Genomic DNA, 26,285 nt, shown 5'->3' with positions numbered 1-26,285 from the left:
CCTCAACTCTCCTGTTTACACCAGAACTGTCCGTCACCACAATACATTTTCAGTTTCAGTTTCATTGTCCAACCCCTGTATATATATATATATATTTATAATAATTATACAAACATAACAGACATAACAGACATTCTGTATTTATAACTTGTCTACAATCTTTTAATGTGCAATAATTACATAACATATAATACATAATGTGTATAGTGTAATACAGAATCAAAACAAAGATCATTTACAGAGAACCTGCCTAACTATTCATTAAATAACAGTATTATCATACTGAAAAATGTTAAAATAACAGATAAAATCTATATTTTATGTGTTTTTAACAGTCCACCGCTATTACAGTAGATCTAGTTATAGCATATCATTGCATTATAATACTTGTGCATTATAGTTCTTTTTTTTTAAAGATTTAAAGTGACATACTTTGGAACCAATACACAAATACAATACCGGGGGTAAATCAAAGGATCAACAAACATGAACGTCTTCTCAGCTTGCATTTCACACCCTTTCACCATCACACGTCTTATTTCCTGTACTGTCGAAGATCATTGTATACGTCCGACTGTACCCCGTATAGCTCCTGTTGCAGCGTGCACACACACACATAATGAAAGAGATTAGTTATTTCATTTTGTATGCACTTTATACACACACACACACACACACACACACACACACACACACACACACAAATACAGTGCCATAAACATGTATTTGCCCCTACAGATTTCTTTTCTTTTTTTTGTCATACTTAATTTTTTTTTAGATTTTACAAACACATTTTAATATCAGACAAATTTAACCTGGGTAAATATAAATATAAAAAATATTTTTTAATTATAATTGTATTTATTAAAAGAAAAATCTATCATAAAACCAATCTAACCATTTGAGGGTTTTTCAGTATGAACAGAGTTGGACTTGCTGGTGTGCTTTGGGTCATTGTCCTGCTGCAGAACCCAAGTACGCCTAAGCTTAAGATCACTAACTAATCACTAACTAAACTTTCTGCATCAGGATTTTCTTGTAGAGAGCAGAATTCATGGTTCCATCAATTTTAGCAAGTTGTCCAGGTCCTGAAACAGCAGCCCCAGACCATCACACTACCACCACCATGTTTAAGTTTTGGTATAATTTTCTTTTTCTAAAATGATGTTTTAGTTTTATGCCAGATGTAAGGAGACAAACACTTTCTAAAAGTTCCATTTTTGACTTGTCAGCCCACAGAATATTTTAAAAATACGGCAACAAGTCGACAGCTTGGTTATACTGTTTTTAGCAGGAGTGTGTTTGTGTTTAAATTTTTGTATCTGTTTTTAGAGGCTTCAATGAAGTATTCTTGCTGGCTAGTTGATGACAGCTGTCATCCAGACAAAGCTACCAAGTGCCCCAAGTAAATTGGGAACAGAAAAAAGGCTGCACTAACTGTTCTAGTACGTTACTAGCATTTACAGTCAGGCAGGTAGCTGTTAGCTAACAGAAACATTATTCATATATTGTGTGTCACAGTTTAGCCCATGTTTGTCTTGTGTTTTTCCCTCATTTGGTCCCTTGTGCTCCTCCCCTCTGTTTACCTGTCATGTGTTTCCCAGCCATGTGCTATTGTGGTGTTTTGGTCCTGTCTCCGCCCTAGCCCCACCCTGTCATCAGTGATTTGTAACCCCGCCCCCTCTTGATTGGTCCTCAGGTGTTTCCAGTTTCCTGTTCCCTCCTCCTGTATATAAGCCCCTTTGTTTTAAGTCGTCGTTGTCTAGTCTTTTGTTTGCTGTCTGTGGTCTTGTCAGGTTTGTTGGGTCTCATGCTGTTTGTTAGATTCCTGTTTTCGAGTTTAGTCTTCTTCAGTTTTGTATTCTGCATAACTTTGGTTATCTATCTATCTATCTATCTATCTATCTATCTATCTATCTATCTATCTATCTATCTATCTATCTATCTATCTATCTATCTATCTATCTATCTATCTATCTCCATACGTGACAATTGTGTTGCTAGCCTACCTGCTGCTAAATTACACCACTTCTTCACACAGGCCTAATATGTCCAGTATAACAGTATTTGTTTCCTGCTTTAACTGTCACAGAATTTAATTTAAAGGGGCGCTCACGCAGTTTGTCGTTGCATTCAATTCATAACCAGTGGTTTTGTCTTTGAGCCCCAGACGATTGATTGGTTTGCTTGCCCTGTTGCAACGGGCCCGGCTAATGGTAGTGTTATGACACTATAACATTAATTACTAAAATATATGTGTTCAAATTTTGTAAGCAGCTGTAATTTACCTGATACGGTGATTCTGTAATTTCAACCTCCTTCGGCTTAGTTGAGGACTGGCGGAATTTCCCTTTGCCTAAAAACATCAAAATATTAATGATATTAACAACATGACATCTTTCAACTTCTTCCACATCTAGTTTTGTCTCTTTTTCTCACACACAAAAAATAAACAGTCAATCAATAAACCTTTATTTTCTTTTGGAAATCTTGGTTGTCAGTGCAGCTGAGCTTTTACAGATTAAATGTATTGACTTATAAGAATAAAATGAAATTGAATTAGGTAAAACTATAAAATTGCAAACAAACAGCTAAATAAATGAAATACCTGGATCACAGGAGTTGGCGCGTGTGTGTAATCTGCTCTTCTTTTTTTGCCGTGTTGCAAAGCAGTAAACTGCGACAGCGATTAAAAGTGTGACTATTATATCACAGGTAACGATGCCGATCACGAGCCCCATGTTGATCTGGTAGCATGAGCCGCAGTCTGAAACAGAGAAAACACTAGTAAAAGAAAGATTTTTTTAAAATAAATATTCAATTAGATTTGTAATAAACTATAAATTTAACCCAATGTTTGATTATTTTTTTAACTAAGAAATAGATAGTCACCTCCAGTTGCTGCTGCAGAACCTGATAAAATAAAATAAAAAGATTAGAAATTAAAATGTTAATAAAATACATACAGAACCAGTCAACAGTTTGGACGTGCCTTCACACAAGTGCACGACAATAATATAAGGAGTTAACACACAAAAACACTACAATATTATAAGGGGGTAAAAGAACAATATGACAATAATATAAAGGGTTAACACACAAGAATAGGACAATAATATAAGGGGTTAACACACAAGAACTGGGTAATAAAATAAGGTGTTAACACACATAAACACTACAATAATATAAGGGGTTAAAGAACAACAATATGACAATAACATAAAGGGTTAATACACAAGAATAGGACAATAATATAAGGGATTAACACACAAGAATAGGGTAATAATATAAGGGGTTAACACACAAGAACACTACAATAAGTTAAGGGTTAAAAACCAAGAACACTACAATAAGACAGGGTGTTAACAAACAAAAATACGACAATAATATAATGGGTTAACACACAAGAATACTAAACTAATATAAGGGGTTAACACACAAAACACTACAATAAGCTATGGGTTAAAAACCAAGAACACTACAATAAGATAAGGGGTTAACACACACGTGCCAAAAAAAAAGAGGTAAGGGGTTAACACACAAGAATACTGCAACAATATAAGGGGTTAACACACAAGAACACTGCAACAATATAAGGGGTTAACACACAAGAACACTCAAATAAGTTAAGAGGTTAACACACAAGAACACACAATAACACTGCAATAAGTTAAGGGGTTAACACACAGGAACACTACAATAATAAAAGGTGTTAACACACAAGAACATTACAATAACATAAGGGGTTAACACACAATCGCACGACAGTAAGATAAGGGGTTAACACACATGTACACTTCAGTACACTAAAGGGTTACACTAGGGCCCTATTAATATAAACTAAGGTGTTAACCAAAACAGTACAGTTAAGCTACACGGTCACATGACTATAAACTAAGGGGTTAATACAGAAAATGACTAACATATGGACAGTCACAAATTAAGGCATGCACGAACATCCGACTGAAGGGGATAACACAAAGGTAACTACCACTACTTTTGGCTATAAAAATGCTATCATGTTTTTGTGAAAATTAAAAACATGTTTTGATTCTATTTTTAACATAATAGGGTGTTATATTGAAGCCAAAACATACCCATGATTAATTAAGAGAATTGGTAAATGCCTTTTTGCGCAGTTCGAGCCACAGAAGGTTTACTTTTCTCATCGTTATGATAGCAAAGACATACTCCCCATACTTTATATATCATAACTTAGAGTTAGCTATTTATAGGTTTATGATTGAGTAAAACGAACTTTGTTGTTTTATTCTAGAAACTACAGACAACAGTTCTCCCAAATTCTAAATAAAAATATTGTATATAATGCAAAAAAAGAAAACATATTCGTGAAGTTTTAAGAGTTTATAAATCAATATTTGGTGGAATAACCCTGGTTTTTAATTACAGTTTTCATGCAGCTTGGAATCATGTTCTTCTCCACCAGTCTTACACACTGCTTTTGGATAACTTAATGCCACTCCTGGTGCAAAATATAAAAAAAATCAAGCAGTACAGCTTGGTTTGATGGTATGTGATCATCCATCTTCCTCTTGATTATATTCCAGAGTTTTTTTTTTTTAATTGGTCAAATCAAAGAAACTCATAATTTTTAAGTGGTCTCTTATTTTTTCCACAGCTGTATAGGTCGCCTCACAGTTGCATTTTAAATAACATTTACTACTAAATAAAGGCATACAGATATCTAAAAGCAGTGTGTAAGACTGGTGGAGGAGAACATGATGCCAAGATGCATGAAAACTGTGATTAAAGACCAGGATTATTCCACCAAATATTGATTTCTAAACTCTTAAAACTCCTAAAACTGTTGTATGGGTCAGTTTCGTGGGTGTGTGTTTCCTCCTGCTTGGCAGCTGTAGCCCCTCTATGAGAAGTTCTGCATGGTTTCAGTATCAGTATTAGAAAAATGAAAGTGATTTTGTGCTATTTATCACTATCATTGTCCAACAACCTAAACAGAAGGGGAAACACAGACCAGAAATACTATGGGATGTTACATAACATAAAAGCACTTTTAACCCTTGTGTGGTGTTCAGGTCTGTGGGACCCGTTTTCATTTTTCATCAAATGATACTAAAAAAATATTTTTTCTAACTCAAACTCATTGGCATTGGCTCATTTTTTGTGAAAAACATATATCAAAACACATTTTCGATAAACACACACTGTACACCCCCCCCCCCCCCCCCCCCCAACCATTTATATTACATACAGTATGTTTGGCCAAGGGCTAATAAACATTGCTTCATTTGTAAATTTGAAACTAAACAAATTTTCTACTCATATCTTGAGTTAAATTCATTTTCTTTTACATTTTATTTAAAAACTAATAAAAAAAAGAGTAGCACTTTTTAAAAGAAATGTAACATAAGAAACGTAAAGGGCAAATATTAACCATGTAAGCTGTTTATATTGCTTGCAATTTAGGTGGAGCAAGCATGTGTAAAGCATTTTAATGTAGAATTGCTTCATTTTGCTGAATTAAATACAAGTAACAAAGTAAACGAGTTAACAAAAATATGAACACCACACAAGGGTTAAAAATGTAAAATTAAAAAACTACTACTATTATTATCTACACATCTGATAGAGTTACAGCAGAGGAAATGAGGGCATGACAACATCAACAACTCACCCAATAATCCGAGAGTGATGAAGCACAGGGTCGGACTCATGGTGTTCACAGGGTGACCAAGAGCACAGTGCGCTCTCTGCAAAACCATAAGTGTGTTTTATTTTCACAAGAATCTTCAATCCAGGCACCGCCGCCGCTTCAGCCAGAGCATGAGGATGGACAGTGTGCTGAGCGATGCTGTGTGTGGTGAGAATGTGCTGCTGTCTGACGGTCAGTGGAGGAACTAGGAGGAGCTTTGAGGTTCTTCTCTACAGGCCCTGTGATGTGGTTAGTTTTATACACACTCTTTCACACACTCTCAGAGACACGCACACCCACTACACAAATGGTCACCTCTAACTAACAGCAGTGCTGATAGGAGTCATTTTAGAATGGGTTTTCCCAAAAGCATCTAAGTTTTAATATCTCCTAAACTGGTAAAATAAAAATAATAAAAATAATTTAAAAAAGAGTTTAGAATGGAAATGGAATGGAAAAACAACAGAAGGCGTTCCACCTGAAGTACCTCCTCCAAAAGCAACTGCCTAATATATACAAATATATAAACATATCAGATTTATATAATAAATCTTCTTTTAACTCCTTTTAGACTTGAGTGTCAAGACTCGAGACTTGAGTGTCAAGACTGGGGACTTGACTTAATAGAGACATAAGTGTCAGGACTCAAGACTTGACTTGTTCAAGACTTGAGTGTCAAGACTCGAGACTTGAGTGTCAAGACTCTGGATTTGACTTGTTTGAGACTTTAGTGTGAGGACTCGAGGCCTGAGTGTCAAGACTCGAGACTTGAGTGTCAAGACTCGAAACTTGAGTGTCAAGACACAGGACTTGACTTGTTCGAGACTTAAGTGTGAAGACTCCAGACTTGAGTGTCAAGACTGGGGACTTAACTTAATTGAGACTTGAGTGTCAGGACTCAAGGCTTGACTTGTTTGAGACTTGAGTGTCAAGACTTGAGTGTCAAGACTCTGGACTTGACTTGATTGAGACTTGAGTGTCATGACTCGAGACTTGAGTGTCAAGACTCAGGACTTGACTTGTTTGAGACTTGAGTTTTAAGACTTGAGACTTGAGTTTCAAGACTTGAGACTTGAGTTTCAAGACTTGAGTGTCAAGACACAGGACTTGACTTGTTCGAGACTTAAGTGTGAAGACTCCAGACTTGAGTGTCAAGACTGGGGACTTAACTTAATTGAGACTTGAGTGTCAGGACTCAAGACTTGCGTGTCAAGACTCTGGACTTGACTTGATTGAGACTTGAGATCACAGTAAAACGTGCTGTTATGTCCATGTGCAGGAGCTGTTTAATGTTCTTTACAGATAAGGTGATTTCCATCCAGAGATCAGTGGAGATCAGCTGACTCTGCTGAAGCCTCTGGACTGTGGTTAGCTGAAAGCAGCTCTGTGGTTCTGAGCTTCGGCTCGGCAGTCGTGTCCGGCAGATACTGGCAGTGCGCTGTGGTTTTATCTGAGAAACCGAGCGCAGCCGAACTGGGACACATCTACAAATGAGTCACCAGCACTTTATAACAGCTCTATAACAACTCTATAACAGCATGACCTTCACCTCTGTACCTTCTGACCAGGGTTATTACTATTTATTAACAGGAACCATTAAAAACTAGTCCTATAAGCATAAATCAGGTGAGCTGTTAGTGGAAATCAATACATCCATACCTGCATCTGAAGTTCACGCAGAAGATCAGCACTCAAACCTGTATTTTAGCAGTGATGGGTCTAGGATTTTTTTTGGGTAAGGGACCATCAAGGGGCCATAATATTCGTAGAGGGGGCAAAAATGATTTCATAACAATCAAACATGAGAATGGAGTTGATTTTGTGCTAAATGTTTGACAAAAAAATAAAATCAGCAATAAAAACCTTTAAAAATCAAAAGGGAAAGTGTATGTTGCGAATCCAAAACACTTTCTCACATTTTTAAAATATTTTAAGCAGGGTGACGCCTAGCAGAAGCCTCCCCCGATACATGTAAAGTCAGACTCCGCCTCTTTTTGAGCTGCTGCTGATGCAGCGTTGCCGCGCTAACGTAGCACAGAGGAAAGAACAGCGACTCGGTTCCGATACATCAGCTCACAGACGCCTCGTGCTGATCGACATCACCCTTTGGATAATGAGGGGAAAGAGCGCCATCTACCCACATCTACCCACAGAATTGGCAAGGCTGGCAGCTGATGGCAAGCTGCATGACCGGGATTCGAATCAGGGATCTCCTGATCATAGTGGCAGTGCTTTAGACTGCTGGCCCACCTGGGGCTCATGTTTCTGTGGATTTTCTGTGAATGTTGAATTGTGATTTTTGGTGTCTGGAATCTCCTGGTTGCTTCTGTTATTCTTTTCCTCCAAATATATAGTATAAGTATATAATCTACAATTTAAAAAATTTGATTTTTTTTTTTGTGTAAAGCCGCAAAATTGACTCCAATAAAAACTCCTTTCCAATTGTATTGTATATAGACAGAATGAGTGACAGGACAGTGGCACTTTAGGGGCCAATTCGATTTTAGCTGGGGCCAATGTAGAACCTCCAGTGGCTTTTTGATCCTCAAACTTAACAAACTTAAGATTTTACTTTCTTTTGTGTATTTTGAATCATTGATATACAGCTCTGGAAGAGACCACATCAGTTTCTGAATCAGTTTCTCTGATTTTGCTATTTATATGAATTTATATATAAATGAACATTGTTGTTTTATTCTATAAACTACAGACAACATTTTCCCAAATTCCAAATAAAAATATTATATTTAGAGCATTTATTTGCAGAAAATGAGAAATGGCTGAAATAACAAAAAAGATGCAGAGCTTTCAGACCTCAAATAATGCAAAGAAAACAAGTTCATATTCATAAAGTTTTAAGAGTTCAGAAATCAATATTTGGTGAAATAACCCTGGTTTTTAATCACTTGGCATGTTCTCCTCCACCAGTCTTACACACTGCTTTTGGATAACTTTATGCTGCTTTACTCCTGGTGCAGAAATTCAAGCAGTTCAGTTTGGTGGTTTGATGGTTTGTGATCATCCATCTTCCTCTTGATTATATTCCAGAGGTTTTCAATTTGGTAAAATCAAAGAAAATCATCATTTTAAGTGTCTTTTTTCCAGAGCTATATATTAAAGGCTTCAAACTGCAGAAAAAAAAAATAATTTTGATACAAGCATAGTTGGTTCTGAGTAGCAAACATGCAACATTTTTATATGCTGACATTGTTCTTGTGATATTTTACCTAAAACTCAATTCTTTAATCCACGATACTTTAGATAACCAGTTGAGGAAATCAATTAATTGTTTGAACATTTTAATTCAATTTAACTTAACTAAATCAAGTCATTATTTTTGCTTTATTCAGTGAAGTTGAAACTTTAAAATTAGAAGAATAAACTTTAAATTATTTGTCTTTACGATTTAATTGAGTAAAAGCACAATCATAATTTAAAATGGAACTTAACTTATCTTACGCTGGAGAAACGTTCTCATACAGGCCCTTGTTTTACATGGATTTACTGATTAACTTCTAATTTTTTTTTTGTATGTTATTATATTATATATTAAATATTATATATTTGTTACTCATTATTTGTCTCACAGAATGCTCATCTCGTCTCATCATATCAACAGGAGCATCTGTTTAAGTGAAGCTGTCGTTGTGTTTTGCTGTTTCTTCAGAAAAGTCCCTCAACACTCACACACACACACACACACACACACAAACACACTCACACACATCTGCAGATAAAGAAAGATATTTTAGCCACAGAAGCAGCACAGAAAAAAACATGCTTCTCAGATAAGAACCTTTTTTTATGTTTTTATACACATATACTGGAGGTGTGAGAAAATATCTAAAGAAAAGGATTCTACTTTTAATAGTTACAGAGTTCTCTGTGTTTCTGTGTCTTTTTATAGTTATTATGATGAAAGTCTGACTGTGTGTAAAAGTGCAAATGCTGCAGTAGAGCGTTTCCATTTCTACAGACCATTTCCTGTAGTTTGTTAATCGATGACTTGTTTTACTAAAAAAAGAATAATTTTCTTTTAATAATAGCAAATATAAAAGCAGTATTAGTTAGTTTTACAGCTTTTTTATTTCTTTTTTTATTTCATACTCCATTCATTTATTTTTTTGAGTTTTAATTCATTTTTCTTAAAAGCCCTAGTTGTTTACTGCTAATTGTTTTTTTTATCACTGGATTTGTACCATATTATATTTCAGATTATTCACTGGACCTGAGGAGCTTAAAGAGCCACCAAACCTTGAACCATAATTTTTATTGATTAATAGCTGAAATGTGTTTTTTTTTAAGAATAAAACATACCAGTCCTGCTATATTTTTATTAACATTTTTTTTACATTTCCTAAACTTTAAAAAACGCTTTTATTGTGGTAATTTTTACGTCTCTGCAGTGCCAATATGCAGATCAGACAATCAATGCTGACGTCCAGTGTTGGGCACGTTACTTTGAAAAAGTAATTAGTTATAGTTACTCGTTACTTCTCCAAAAAAGTAACTAAGTTACTAACGGAGTTACTCCACTATAAAAGTAACTATTTACCAGTAAAAGTAACTATGGAGTTACTTTTTTTATTCGCCCGTAAAAAAAAAAAAATAACAAAAGAAAATCATTTATGTAATTACCATTATTATTAGAAAAATAACAAACGAAAATAAACCCAAAATGTTGACAAAAATATAATCTAACGAATTAAAAAAAAAGAAAATTCTCCACACAACCAAAGAAAATACAAAAACTTAAAAACGTTATGCTGAAAAAAAACGAAAAAAAAAAAACGGAAAAACGCGTCTGGGGATGAAATTTAACAAACCAAGCCACACTCAAAGGAAAAATGTATATATAATATAAACAAAACAAAAGAATGGACAAAAAACAACAATCTAATGACCGTTAAAATTGTATTAATATAACAGTTTAACAGCTGAATCAAACAGCTTCACCAAGGAGGAAAAGAGAAACCGAAGCAGCTAAAGAGAGCTTAACGTGCTTAAATCAGAACTTGGCCTGTCCACGGCAATCACTGAATTGATTAGAGCACGCAAATCGTCACAATTGTGCCTCTTTTCACCACACCAAACCATGTAAACCTACAGGCACAGCGGCCAGAAGCTCAAGTTCACCGGAAACTGAAGACACATCTTTTCAAAGAGTTCCTAGACTAATCAAAAAAAAAAAAAAAAAAAAGGTTCCTAGGGTTCTAAACACGATCAAGCTTTGTGTATCTCTTGATCCTAGTCTACAAACTAGCTTTGGATATTTGAAGAAACATCGAAGCACTGTTGTAAGTCGCTCTGGATAAGGGCGTATGCTAAATACCATAAATGGAAATGGAAATGGAAATGGAAAGAGGAGGGGTTAACCAGGGCAAACGACTTCCTAAACCCTCCAACTACTCCTTTTTTATAGGGTTAGAGCGACCACCCCACCATCAATCCATCCTTCCGTCCCTTGTGAATCACACGCACACTTGTGCCTTTGTCTGTATGCGCGAGGTTAAAAAAAAAAGTTTATTGAGCGGCTAAAGTAACGTGCAGTAACGGGGTGTCGGAAATGGTAACGGCGTTACAGTTACAGTCAGAGTAATTAATTAGATTACTCGTTACTGAAAAAAACACTGCTGCTTCTGCAGCTCAGCCAATCAGCTCTCCCTCCTGCTCTCCCACCTCTAAACCCATACATCACTCAGTGCCCCTCCCAAACTACCCCTATCTTTTTTTTTAGCATTTCTTAAATTTAAGCTGAAGGTGAAGCCAGCAATAAACAGGAGGTTTAGTTTCCCTTTAAATCGAAAAATAAACAGAAAAAAATGGGGGTGTTTCTAAAATTTTGACCGGTAGTGTTATGTATGTCAGACATGAAGTCCTGAAGCACTTAGAGAAAAGCGAGATTATTACAGACAGATGACTGGGTTGGAGTATCTCTGAAACGTAAAGGCTTGTGGTACTGGAGGTCAGTGGCATTCCCCTGATGGCCGTAGCCTCTTTCAGCCGAACCGTGCACCCGGCCATAGTGCACACACTAAAAGGTGTTCACACAGTTAAAGGTGTTCCCCTGGCCTCCAAAATCCCCATGCTTTATCCAGGTATGACTTTGAGCTGTTTGTATGTAAAATGCTGAAGCGTAACTGTTACTAAATGAACAGTTAGGTTTGTTTCAGTTTCTTGCATCTGAAAAAAAAAGGAGGAAGGAAGAACTTTTTAGTGTTGTGAAAGTAAAGTCGACCTCCTCTAAAAGAAGAACTTACACAGACGGCAATTAAGTTTGTTCTGAGTGAGTAAAGATATTTATAGTATAATACTCAGCTTCTCTTGAACCTTATAGTACGCAAGGTTTGTTGTTTCACAATGATTCAAATGTGGTTAATTGCAGACATTACCCAACAAATTCCCAAGTAAACCGAGACATTTTGCGGGAAAACTTAAGACCATCTGTCTGCCAGCTGAAGCTCAACAGAGGATGGATGATGCAACAGGACAACGACCCAAAACATAGAAGTAAATCAACAACCGAACGGCTTCAACTGAAGAAAATACTGAGCCTTCTGGAGAGTCCTGACCTCCTGAACCCAATTGAGATGCTGTGGCTTCCTCCTCCATGGGGTCCTCCCATGAACACCATTCTTGTTTAATGTTTTCCGTATTGTAGATGTGTCAACAAAAATGTTAGCATGTACCAGAGATTTCTGTATTCAGTCTTCAGCTGACACTCTAGGATTCTTCTTCACCTCATTGATCATTCTGGGCTGTGCTCTTACAGTCATCTTTACAGGACGAACACACCTAGGGAGAGTAGCAACAGTGCTGAACTTTCTCAAAACTGGTGTGTGTTTATTTTATAGGGCAGGGCTGATTTAAGCAACACATCCAATCTCATCACATCCTGCCTACAATTAGCTCTTAAAAAACTCTTTAGCCTAGGAGTTCACATACTTTTCCCTTTTCCCCCTCACTGTGAATGTTAACATGTTGTGTTCAATAAAACCATGCAAACATAATTTTTTATTAGTTTAAGCCATGGGTGTATTTTAGAAATAGAATAAAAGTTGGCCCGCTGTTAAGCAGGTTTTTATAATGTAAGATTCAAAGTTTGAACGCTAGGTGTCAGAAAAACGGGCCAAAGAGTGTAAAAGTGGAGAGGGTGCGCAGTTCTAGCTCAGAAAAACGGGCCAAAGAGTCTAAAAGCGGAGAGAGTGCGCATTTCTAGCGCAGAAAACAGGCCAAAGAGTCTAAAAGTTGCCGTAATTAAGGAGTTTTATATTAAGAGACATCATGAAATTAAACATCAATTTGAAAAATCTTAGTTTACACAACACTGTCAAAGATAAAGATAGTTAGTCAAGTAAAATGGTGTGTAAATGAAGTAATCAGGAAAAAAAGTATTATTTAAAGTGGTATATTTCATTATTTGTTTTATTACAGAGTCTGTGGCCCGTGACTTCAAATATATTTCTCCTTCTGGCCCCCAACAAAAAAAGTTTGGACACCCCTGGTTTAAGCAGACTGTGTTTTTCTTTTGTTGTGACTTAGATGAAGATCAGAACACATTTAATGACCAATTTATGCAGAAATCCAAGTAATTCCAGAGGGTTCACATACTTTTTCTTGCAACTGTAGAAAAAAAATGTATTATGTTTCTGTTTCTGTGTTGTTTGCGCTGAAGGTGCAGATGGAAGAGATTAGTGAGAACTGAAACCTGTAGGCTACTTCCTCTGGTCACCTGTCACACAGAGATAACAACGAGACTAAAGGTTTAGACACATTATATGCAGGCAGTGATACAGAGAACTGAGTGATTCTACTAAAACAAACACAGTAATAAATCTTATCATCTAAATCAGAAGTAATTAACCCTTCCAACCACTTTTCCATATTATTTTTTATTTATTTGTACTATTGTAAGTTATTTTATTTGTGTCCTCAAGTAAAGCACATTTTAGATTTTCTAATATAAAAATAATCTGATAAACAAAGAGAAAGAAATAACATTTTTCCTCAAAAGGGAGAAATTGATGCTTCGTGGTTCACTGAAAGGTCCATTCTTTCTCTTCTTTTTTATACATATATACATTTAACATAATTTAATTGTAAAACAACACAATTAAAGATATTAAGACACAATGCAATAAGGTCTATCTCTCTACCCTGAGCAGAAAATAACACTGACGCAAATAAACACTCATTTCCATCATTTCTGTAATCTCTGTATCTCACTCGACCTTTCTGTTCTTTTTTTACACAAGCTTAACTGCACACAAACATCCTGTTCAGCCTAACTAAGAAATAATCAAAATACCTACTTTAAAATACGGTATTTTCATTATTTTTGTTGTATAAAAACAAGCTAAAGACTCAGATTATTAATGTGAGTGATTAAACTTATACTAGTGTACACTGAAAAATAAATACACAAATTAAAATCAGACCTGATGCCTGCTAAACTAAAAAAAGGACACATTTTTGGGTGCCGAGTGGTCCAGTGGTCTAAAGCGCTGCCACTATGAGCAGGAGGTTGCAGGTTTGAACCCCCGCTCATGCAGCTTTACAATCAAGCTGCCGGCGCTCAGAGAGAGCACAATTGGCCCTGCTCCCTCCGGGTGGGTAGATGGCGCTCTCTCCCCACATCACTCCTAGGGTGATGTCCACAGCACTGAGCGTCTGTGAGCTGATGTATCAGAACCGAGTCGCTAAGCTTCACTCCAAGTGCGCTGTGATGCTGCTCGGCAAACTTCAAATTTATCAAAGGAAGCATGTGTTAGTCTTCACCCTCTTGGGCATTACTAGTGATAGTGGGTTGGGTAATTGGCCATGTAGAAAATGGCAAAAATTTGAAATAAAATTCTACAAAAAAAAGCACACATTTTTATAAAATAATGTAAACATGTTTACATCATCCTATCCAACCCCTGCCCCATCAAACCACACTCCACACCAACCTCCTGCCCCTATCAAATCATCAGCCCACCCTCCTGCCCCATCACTTGATTATACAGTATCAGTCAAAAGTTTGGACACACCTTAAATCCAGTGGTTTTCCATTATTTAAAAACTCAAATGTTCTGCATTGTACATTAATAGTCATCCAAACTATAACTAAACATATGGAATTGTTTAGTTACTTCATAGTGTGGTTGTCAATGGTAAGGAATGACAAGCTGTGTAATACTGTAACGCTCTGATATATAAGAGAAAGAAACAAGCGGAAACATGAGTCAATTAATAAACAATAAAATAACATTTATTTGTGTTTAACAGTTTAACATTCTACAGAACTAGTTCTGACCATTTCTAGAACAAAATGTTAAAATACAGGTTATGAAATTGCTGTGTCATTTATGTCACATCAGGATTTTAACTTTAAAATATTTACAGTCATAAGAACAAACACATCAAAGATCTGCTTACAGAATTTAAATCAATTTTCCAATGTTCAAAAGTGGGTCTGGGCTCTTATTGGTTAAAATAAATGTCATAGAACACAATACAGAGAAGCATACAGCTCTGGAAAAATGAAGAGACCACATCAGTTTTTGAATCAGTTTCTCTATTGTTGTTTTATTCTATAAACTACACACAACATTTCTCCCAAATTCCAAATAAAAATGTTGTCATTTAGAGCATTTATTTGCAGAAAATGAGAAATAGCTGAAATAACAAAAAATATGCAAAGAAAACAAGTCAATATTCATAAAGTTTGGTGGAATAATTACAATTTTTATGCATTTTGGCATCATGTTCTCCTCCACCAGTCTTACACACTGCTTTTGGATAACTTTATGCTGCTTTACTCCTGGTGCAAAATTCGAGCAGTTCAGTTTGGTTTGATGGTTTGTGATCATCCGTTGTCCTCTTGATCATATTTTAGAAGTTTTCAATTTGGTAAAATCAAAGAAACTCATCATTTTTAAGTGCTCTCTCTTTTTTTTTAACCAAGCTGTATGTGAGTGGAAATGTACATTAGCATTATGCTAACTGTAGGAATGGATGGAAAAAAAGCTTTTTACAAGAATTTTACAAAGCAAACTGCGAGGTTATTGTATTATATTTTGCTATTTCACAGCACACAGTCACATGGTACACATGGTATACCTCATTAAAGGTATCTGGTTCTCAGTGTAAAGTAACAACGTATTGTATTTTACTTTATTGTCATTAAATGTGTTTTTTGCATATCACAGCTTAGAAGGCCAGAGAAAAGAGAATAAGTTTAGCCATTCTACATGACGCCCCTGCAGCAGAGAGGGTTAATAAGGGGCATTTCTCAGGGGGGCAGCAGTGGCAGCTCACAGCGGACCCAAGAATCAAACCCACATCCCTGTGATCAGTAAACCCAGCATTCTAACCACTGAGCTTCCACTTCACTCAGCTGTCTTGAGGGATCCCCCACTCTGTAGAATAGTCAACACAAACAAAAGACAATGGTTTGACGTTATTCCACCAAAGCCACTGTCAGCTTAACACAATGATAAGAAATAGTTTGTCTATATAAATTGGCAAATTGATACAAATCACGATGCAGGGGCAATAATTAAATATATTGCGATAAATTGCAATGCTGTTAAGCAGTGTTCATTTCATTAACAAAAATGACGAAAAATATTCGTTGGCAAACCCATTTTTCATGATGAAAACGAGACGAAAAATAAAGAAAAATTAATACTTAAAAATAGAAACTTGGATTAAATTGATTCCACTTTTCCACAAAAAATAAAAACTGACGAATAGAAAAAATATCTGTAAAACGTTTTTAGAATATTTTTGGAAATACCTAACTAAATATTTTCCAATAAAGCAAATTACAAGGTAGATAAAAAAATCAATTTAGCCATCCTTAAAAGTGTACAAAAGGATAAAATTAAAATAAAAATAGCCATCGTCATCCACACAGGTTTTTACACACAGAATTAAAACATTGTTAGTGATACTAAAATACTGTTTTATGATGTGATTTTTTTTTTTTTTTTGCAGAAATAAGGTTTAAGTGTTTGTCTAAGGTGGAAGCTGACATGTTTTTTATTTCCTCAATGTAAATGTCTATAATGTGGACAGCTGGGGCTAATAATCAGGTACAGCCTGTATATTTCCAATTCTTTTTTTCTTTTTAAAATTAGTGGGTGCAGATTACATTCAGGTGCGCTTAATAGCTCGGAATTTTGACTACAATTTATTTGACTAATGTTTTTTTGGTTTTCGTTAAAACTAGACTACAATAACTACGTCAAAATCACCTGTCAAAATGAACACTGCTGTAAGCAAGGTGTTATACTGAGATTGGTTAAATCAAATTTTAAGACCTTTAGAAAATGCCATAATATAAAAACTCAACACTGCTATCTAGTGAGCGGGGTTTAAACACAACAAAAATCATTCATTACTCATAAACTGTTCATTGAAAAAACAATTCAGTAGCTTTTTCATGACATGAAAAGACCTACAGGGGTTGGACAATGAAACTGAAACACCTGGTTTTAGAGCACAATCATTTATTGTGGTGACGGTCAGTTCTGGTGGAAACAGGAGAGTTGAGGTGCACATTGAATTCTGCCGTGATTTGATCAGCCGTGGTTTTATGAACATCACTTTCAGACAACTTCCTCTTACAGCGTCCACAGTTAATCCTGTTGGATGTGGTTGGTTCTTCTTGGTGGTATGCTGACATTACCCTGGATACTGTGGCTCTTGATGCATCACAAAGACTTGCTGTCTTGGTCACAGATGCGCCAGCAAGACGTGCACCAACAATTTGTCCTCTTTTGAACGCTGGTATGTCACACATAATGTTGTGTGCATTGCAATATTTAGAGCAGAACTGTGCTCTTACCCTGCTAATTGAACCAACCTTCACACTCTGCTCTTACTGGTGCAATGTGCAATTAATGAAGATTGGCCACCAGGCTGCTCCAATTTAGCCATGAAACCTCCCACACTAAAATGACAGGTGTTTCAGTTTCATTGTCCAGACCCTGTATTTGTATTCATAAAGCACTATGTAGTTTTTTTGTCAGTGGTCAAGGATTATGTAGCTGTTCAGAGCTTAATCCTGTCCGGCTCGTCAGGGTTTGCAGTTTGCTCTGACGTTCATGTAGACCTTTTCAGCTGCAGAAACACAAAGACGTGAGTAATTACCATAGTAAACAATGGAAACTGATATTAGGAGAAATGTTAACGTTAACAGGTCAGTGGTTTGTGAAGCCCTTTACCGTTTTCCTTCTTCTGCCGGCGTTTACTAGCGCAGCAATAGGTGACGCCAACGATGAATATTGTAAGAGCAATGTCACCAAGAACAGCACCTGCCAGGGTACCTGGGGCTATACGGTAGCATGAACCTTTCTCTGACAAGGAAAAAACAAAAGAAAAAACAAAGAAAAATAAAGAACGGAGATAAAGAGGAGGTGAAGATAATTAACTTGAGTAACTGTAATATGTTAAAAATGGTGTACAATTAACATTTTTAGGGTGTGAATCTCCCACATCATAGTGATCTGCCTAAAAATGTATTATAAATATAGAATTTTATAACATTTTCTCCCAATTTTATACAATTTTCAACCACGCCTCCTCCAACACATGTGAAGTCAGACTCCGCCTCTTTTTTTGAGCTGCTGCTGATGCAGCATTGCCGCGTAGCATCACAGCGCTAACGCGTTTGGAGGAAAGCGCAGCGACTCGGTTCCGATACAGCAGCTCACAGCCGCAGCCTTGTTCTGATCCACATCACCCTAGGAGTGATGAGGGGAAAGAAAGAGCATCATCTACTGTACTGTACCCACCCAGAGAGAGCAAGACCAATTGTGCTCTCTCTCTCAGGGCTCCGGCAGCTGATGGCAAGCTGCATGACCGGGAGCGGGAATTAACAGCGATCTTCCGATCATAGTGGCAGCGCTTAGCCTGCTTAACCACTCAGCACCCAAAAAGAAATATATTTAACTTCTTCTTTACTCTTTTTAATCTCCACACAGAGGACCTTGATGATCTTATGACACGATTTGAAACGTATTCAGCAGTCCAGAAATGTATAAAGGTGCAAAAACATTTATTACTGAATTATAGACTGATAATAAAACCTTAAAATCAATTGTAAAAGAAAGGGTAGACTAGGTAAGAAGAATATATGTTATTAATTATTATGCATGTATATGTAAGTATTTTTTAATAAGTATCAGAGACATTCTCAAATATTTTCAAAATAAAAGCCTAGTAGATTTGGTGACATCATTGTTAGTGTAGTGTAACTTGTTGGATGCACGTACCTGTTTCTTCTGCACTGCACTGCATGACTTTTGATGGAAATATAATGAAGAGAAAAATTTTATTAAAAACAATGTTAGCTTTGTTTGTTTGAGAGTCCAAAATTCTCAAAATGTTATATAATAAGATGTTAAAAAATGTAAAATAATAACGATTCATTTTCATCCCAGTGTGTGATTATTTACAACATTTACACAGAAAATGTTTTATGTTTTATTCTGCAGCTTTATTAGAAAAACAAGATGTTTGATGTTCAGGTCGTAATTTTTTAGATGTTTTCTGAAATTAATTCAGTGTCAAAAAATATATATGAATAACCCAGATTCCAACGATTAAAAATATCTGACTTTCCTTAAGAATTTTAGTTTATTTTTGAAAAAATTTATTTATTTTGAGAATTTGCACATATTATTTTCAGGCTTGTAGGCAAACAGATTTTTATGAATTTATAAATATACTGTTAAGTAAATGTACTTTTTAATTATAACAGTGTGTATTCTTTATTAAAGTATTGTTAAGCAAACAGACCTGCTAAGAAGTGGATTATGGAGTGTATAGAGTTATATTTTCCACTCAGATTCAGTCAAATAATAGATATAATAGATAATGATCCAAAACATACAGCGTCCCCAATGTAAATAGGCCTTCTTAAGAACCTACGGCCCAGAGTATAGCATCAATAGCCTTACACAGAATCATGACTCATTTCCTGCTTCTGGAAATCTGACCACCCTCTAACCACATTATTTCCACTTAAATGCAAAGAATGGCAGAACAATAAAAGCAGTGTTTTCATAAAAAGCTTATATACTAGTGTATCTCAAAAAAATTGAATATCATTGAAAAGTTACTTTATTTCTGTAATACAGTTCAAAATATGAAACTCATATATTATATAGAAGTATTAAACACACAGAGTGATCTATTTTAAGCATTGTTTCTTTCATTGTTGATGATTTTGGCTTACAGCCAATGAAAACCCCCAGAAAATCAGTGTCTCAGAAAATGTAAATGTTATATAAGACCAATTGGTACTTGTGGTAGTGTGGGCAGTGTGCCAAATCCTGCAGGAAAATGAAATCTGCATCTCTATAAAAGTTGTCAGTAGCAGAGAGAAGCAAGAAGTTCTGTAAGATGTCTCTCCAAACCATCACTGATCATCAGTAAATTTTACATTTTATTTGTGAATCAAGGGAGCAGAGTCTGGAGGAAGAGTGGAGAGACACACAGTCCAAACTGCTTGAGGTCTAGTGTGAAGTTTCCACCAATCAGTGATGGTTTGGAGAGACATGTCTGTCATCTGCTGGTGTTGATCCACTGTGTTTTATTATCAAGTCTAAAGTCAGTGCAGTTTTGTTTTCCCACAAAATCTTACAGCACTTCATGCTTCCCTCTGCTACTGACAACTTTTATGGAGATGTAGATTTTATTTTCCAGCAGGACTTGGCACACTGCCCACAGTACTGCCAAAAGTAGCAACTGGTCTTATATAATATTCTATTTTTCTGAGAGTTTCACATTTTGAACTGAATTACTAAAATAAAGTAACTTTTCAATGATACTCTAAAACTTTTTTAGATGCACTAGTATACATAAAACATCTCCAACACTTTTTTACACCTTAGATTTACACACACGTTTTAAAAAGTTTCCACACTCATACGAACTGGAACATTTTACTTGACTTGTTCAGAAGAGAAAAACACACATTGCACAGGAAATCAGCAAACCCACCAAACACAGCAGCGGTGGTCTGACACGCATGAGTATGAGTATAAGGAAAGAATAAGGTGTAAGAAAGAAAGAAAAAATATCACACTTACCAACAACAGAAAGAAAACCCATCATCAGCATAACAGTATATGCCATTTCCTCTGTCGCTGCTGCAGGTTTGCACCTAAGCAATCAGATAGGAAATAAACAATATATATTTAGGATTAATCCAACCACCAGATAACGTTTCTAAATGCAACACTTACATAACAGTACAGCTGCACAGTGTCTGCATCAGTCTGTCTGTGCACCAATCAGAATCATCCTACTGATATATTTAAGAAAGTTTTTCTATTTGTTTATTTATTTCAATGTTGCTTTTATCTTCTTTAATTCTCCTTAATAATCATTTTAAATCACATTTTTGTTTTTGTATAATGATTTTATTATTGTTTTTTAATCCACTGTGAAGCAATCTGAGCTGCATTAAATTCATTCATTAAAAAGGGCTCTCTTCCTCTCTCACTTTCTTTTTTTGTGTACTTACTTTACACAAACACATATACACACACATAAACACACATATGTGCAATCTCATACAAACGTTTGGGCACCCCTAGTCAATTTACATACTGTCTTGTAGTTTATGTAGAATTATCCCACAGTTACTTCCGACCCGCAATGCGATTGGCTGAGAGGCGTTCTATGAGTGCTGCTATCAGCCGATAATGCACTGTAACCGAAGCTCTCCATGTATTACTGTACTCCGCCACATACAGGTAACCTAGCAACGATGCAGCGCTTACAAACCAAACAGCACAGCTACAAACAGAGCAGCAACGGAACTATTTTAATACGTGTCACTTTCTCTTTTTGTGTACTTACTTTACACAAACACATAAACACACACATATAAACACACACATGTATAGTCTCAAACAAAGGTTTGGGCACCCCTAGTCAATTTACATATTGTCTTGTAGTTTATGTAGATTTATCCCACAGTTACTTCCGACCCTGCAATGTGATTGGCTGAGAGGCGTTCTATGAGTGCTGCTATCAGCCGATAATGCACTGTAACCGAAGCTCTCCGTGTATTACTCCGCCACATACAGGTAACCTAGCAACGATGCAGCGCTTACAAACCAAACAGCACAGCTACAAACAGAGCAGCAATGGAACTATTTTAATACGCAGTGTTTATAACCAAACAGATCATATTTTCGCTTCCTCTTTAACTCAAAATCGCTCAATAAACAGCGATAATAGAACTGTGGTACAATCACAATTATGCACTTGAGGTTTGTGTTATAACTTGTAATATTGGGACTGCTGTGGTAATTTTGGCAGCACAGCAGTGTTATAGCACTCCCTTTCGTGTATTATTGCTTAAATAAGTAAACAGATTACAAGGGAAAATTATTATTTAGATACCAAACTTGTGCAGATTGACAAAAAAACCTAGGACTAGTTTGCAAAAGTAGGTTTTGCATATTATGCACACTTTTTATATTTTCAAAAAATCTACGTGGGCAGAGCTTAATAGTCCAAACTGCAAGATGTTTGTTTTGACCAATGGGATCACATATAAAAAGAATTTTTAGAGTATCGACCTATCAGTATAGATTTATTTCTAAACCCTTAAAAGCTGCTACTTTGAAGATGCGGGTGCAATGCATGAAAATAGACTGTTGATGGGGTGTAAGATAGCAAAGAGCATTGCGACGCGGCTTGTGCATGATGTATGATAGGGCCCCAAATTTGATAAGGACCAAAGTTGATCAGGCATTTTTCTAAATTGATCAACAATGCATTGATCTTGCTGTTAACTGCAGTGCCTTCACACATCAGGCTTTTGTCAGTCATCTCCACCATGACAAAAGCAGGACTTATCACTGAAGATGACCCACTGACTTTCTGAGTCAGTCCACAACAGTCTGGCACGACTTCCCACCTAGTTTCATTCTTGTTGGTTGATGCTTTTTAGGTGCTATTATAACAAATTTTTTGATTATGAGTGTACACTGCAACATCAGATTTTTCCCAGTAGTGTGCCGCCCTAGTAAAGAAACTTACCTTTTAACTTCTTTACACTGAATTATTTACAGTGATGGTGACAGGAACTGTGGGTCTTGATGCCTACAACACAAACACAGGCATTTTATTCACGTTGACAATGGTAATAATGGCCACTCAGTAGAGGTGAGCAATATTTGTATAAATATTTTAATACAATTTATTATTGAATACGATATGATACGGCACACCCCCTATTAGAGCTGGGCGATTAATCGATTTTTACACTTTCACTTTAGTAAAAAGCTTGTGTTAATACTTTAACTTCTATCTATGCTTCAACCTAATGAATATAAGTACTTTTGCACTTTTACACATTTATATCTTTACACTGAAATATTTTTTTTAACACTTTTTACTCAACTATATTAACCAAAATCCTTCCATTCTGAGCAAAGTCATTCCTTTTGGGCATAAAAATGACAGTATAATTTGTCTTGTCATATTAGAAACATTTTAAAATATATATATACTATATACTACTACATATAGTATCTCTACTGAAGTTCTTCATAGCAACTTAATTATTATTTTGTTTATTATTGAATATTTGTCATACACATATGACTATAGACTAGAGACATTTTTCCTGAGTTAATTAAGCTAAGCCTTGTTATAAAAATGATAATAGGACATTAGAGCCACGATAAATAACATTTTAACGTTTTAACCTTGAGTATATATATATATATATATATATATATATATATATATATATATATATATATTTATCTACATTAACTGAAGAAGTTACATGGTTTGTGTACATTATCCTCTACAGCTAAAATTAACACATATTTACTAATCTAAAACATGTCTGGACAACACCGCCACACAGGTAAAATGAATATAAGTACTTTTTACACTTTTACACATTTATATCTTTACATTGAATTTTTTTTTTTATATATATACTTTTTACTCAACTATATTAACCAAAATCCTTCCTTTCTGAGCAAAGTCATTCCTTTTGGGCATAGAAATGACAATATAATTTGTCTGATATATTAGAAACATTAAAAATATATACTATATACTACTATATTTAATGATAAATGATAAATTTAAGTTGTTTTTGTTTATTAGTGAATATTTGTCATACACATATGACTTTAGACTAGAGTCATTTTCCCTGAGTTAATTTAGCTAAGCCTTGTTACAAAAATGATAATAGGACATTAGAGCCACGATAAATAACATTTTAACGTTTTAACCTTGAGTATATAACGTTATATATATCTACATTAACTGAAGAAGTTACATGGTTTGTGTACATTGTCCTCTACAGCTAAAATTAACACATATTTACTTGTCTGGACAACACCACACAGGTAAAATTAAGGTAATTTTAATACAAGTATTAGTTTATAATCAGTGTAATTTACGTTACGTGTAATGTTACTGATAAAAGGATGTCAGTACAACTCTCCGTTCCACCTTAAATGGTGGCAGTTACAGCGCGGAGCTGATCTGAGGTAAATAATACAAACGCTTAGCCATTTAAGGTGGAACTGATAAAGAGGGAAAAAAAACCTGGAGCACTTCCTACCTTAAACTCCTGTGATAAACACCTGGTCCACGTTCACTCAAACTGTTTATTCGCAGGAATAAAGGAAAAAGCTAAAGAATGTTCTGTGGTCCAGTTATTCTGGGTAAAATATAAAACATGTAAAACATCTCCAAGCTTCTTACCTCAGTCCTGAAGCTCTGCAGACTTGAGGTTTAGCTGTTAACACGATGAATAAACCAGCAGAAGGCGTTATTTTTCCGCTCTCCACACTGAACTGTGTTTTTGAGGTTGTGTGGGCTGTACTGCTCTATCTGTGGAAAACAATCTGTACAGATAATTTTTCTCTTTTATAAGCTTGTATTTTGGGTTTTCCCTCCCTTTTTCTTAGCTGCTGATGTTAAAATTTATACAGTATCCCACAAAAGTGAGTATATCTTCATTTACAGCTCTGGAAAAAAAAAATAAAGAGAACAATTCAGTTTCCGAATCAGTTTATCTGATTTTGCTATTTACAGTCATATGAAAAAGTTTGGGCACCCCTATTAATCTTAATCATTTTTAGTTCTAAATATTTGGGTGTTTGCAACATCCATTTCAGTTTGATATATCTAATAACTGATGGACACAGTAATATTTCAGGATGGAAATGAGGTTTATTGTACAGAAAATGTGCAATATGCATTAAACCAAAATTTGACCGGTGCAAAAGTATGGGCACCCTTATCATTTGATTGATTTAAATACTCCTAACTACTTTTTACTGACTTACTGAAGCACACAATTGGTTTGGTAACCTCATTGAGCTTTGAACTTCATAGCCAGGTGTATCCAATCATGAGAAAAGGTATTTTTTATCAAAACAACTCTCAAATGATCTAAAAACAAAGATTATTCAACATAGTTGTTCAGGGTAAGGATACAAAAAGTCGTCTCAGAGATTTAACCTGTCAGTTTCCACTGTGAGGAACATAGTAAGGAAATGGAAGACCACAGGGACAGTTCTTGTTAAGCCCAGAAGTGGCAGGCCAAGAAAAATATCAGAAAGGCAGAGAAGAAGAATGGTGAGAACAGTCAAGGACAATCCACAGACCACCTCCAAAGAGCTGCAGCATCATCTTGCTGCAGATGGTGTCACTGTGCATCGGTCAACAATACAACGCACTTTGCACAAGGAGAAGCTGTATAGGAGAGTGATGCGAAAGAAGCCATTTCTGCAAGCACGCCACAAACAGAGTCGCCTGAGGTGTGCTTTTGCATAATGAGAATATATATTTTGCATAATAAGAAATGGCTTCTTTAATTTTGGAATGCCTTAAGTACCACCAGTGTTACCTGTACCACAGTTTGAGAACCGCTGGTCTAAACCACTAGCAGTAAAAGTGAGTACATCCCTCTCATTTTTTAAAATTTTTATTATATCTTTTCATAGGACAACACTGAAGAAACGACACTTTGATGCAGGGTGAAGTAATCAGTGTACAGAGAGTAGAACAGTGTAAAATTGCTTTGCCCACAAAATAACTCAATGCACAGCCATTAATGTCTAAACCACTGGTTTTTAAACTTTTTAGAACGGCTACCACCAATGACTAAACTAACACTTCCAAGTAATACCTACTGGATATTTCACAGGAACACATGCTTATTTATACACAGTAACCTAGACGTGTAATCCACACACGACATGCTGTCATATCTGCCTGAACCAATTGTTCTTCACCTGTTGTGTGGAGCCTACATACACGTTCTACCAGGTAAAGCACTAACAAACACAAGCAAATGTAATGTTAGGAAATTTACAGGTGAAAAGGTTATATAGTTTAGTCCTTAATATGTGAATAGAAGCAGAATTTTTAATCTAGGTTGAGGTTAGATTGAGGTCATCTAGTTTCCCACCTGTGGTACCCATACCATACCACAGTTTGAGAACCGTTGGCTTAAAAAAACTCACTAGAGTAAAATAACCCTTTTTTTAATGTACAAACATTAAGTATTCAAAATATACCTTGCTGTCAACCAGTACTTATGGAAGTCTATAGAGAAAAGACTTCA

The 26,285-nt window shown here is 35.6% G+C and overlaps 2 protein-coding genes across 3 annotated transcripts; both read right to left on the bottom strand.

Annotated features, from left to right (window-relative positions):
• Positions 1-167: 167 nt before the first annotated feature.
• Positions 168-6,118, bottom strand: LOC111193400 (transmembrane immune signaling adaptor TYROBP). Its single transcript, XM_022674055.2, has 5 exons — positions 5,657-6,118; positions 2,893-2,913; positions 2,609-2,767; positions 2,289-2,356; positions 168-592 (listed from the first exon to the last, which is right to left on the bottom strand). Exons 1-5 carry the CDS (start codon positions 5,742-5,744, stop codon positions 536-538), a joined length of 393 nt encoding a protein of 130 aa, XP_022529776.1. The 5' UTR covers positions 5,745-6,118; the 3' UTR covers positions 168-535.
• Positions 6,119-16,561: 10,443 nt separating this feature from the next.
• hcst (hematopoietic cell signal transducer) lies at positions 16,562-24,524 on the bottom strand. 2 transcript variants are annotated; one of them, XM_049480733.1, is made up of 7 exons: positions 24,416-24,524; positions 24,273-24,314; positions 22,724-22,786; positions 20,758-20,831; positions 18,937-18,963; positions 17,887-18,018; positions 16,562-17,782 (listed from the first exon to the last, which is right to left on the bottom strand). In XM_049480733.1, exons 4-7 carry the CDS (start codon positions 20,801-20,803, stop codon positions 17,739-17,741), a joined length of 249 nt encoding a protein of 82 aa, XP_049336690.1. In that variant the 5' UTR covers positions 20,804-20,831; positions 22,724-22,786; positions 24,273-24,314; positions 24,416-24,524; the 3' UTR covers positions 16,562-17,738. The 2 variants fall into 2 exon arrangements, with proteins under 2 accessions (XP_049336690.1, XP_049336689.1); XM_049480732.1 differs by lacking the exon at positions 24,273-24,314.
• Positions 24,525-26,285: the final 1,761 nt, after the last annotated feature.

This window comes from Astyanax mexicanus, chromosome 6, assembly GCF_023375975.1.
Source record: "Astyanax mexicanus isolate ESR-SI-001 chromosome 6, AstMex3_surface, whole genome shotgun sequence".
NCBI classification, from domain to species: Eukaryota; Metazoa; Chordata; class Actinopteri; order Characiformes; family Acestrorhamphidae; genus Astyanax; species Astyanax mexicanus.
Note: the sequence above shows the minus strand (reverse complement) of the source record. Positions and strands in the feature narration are given on the sequence as shown.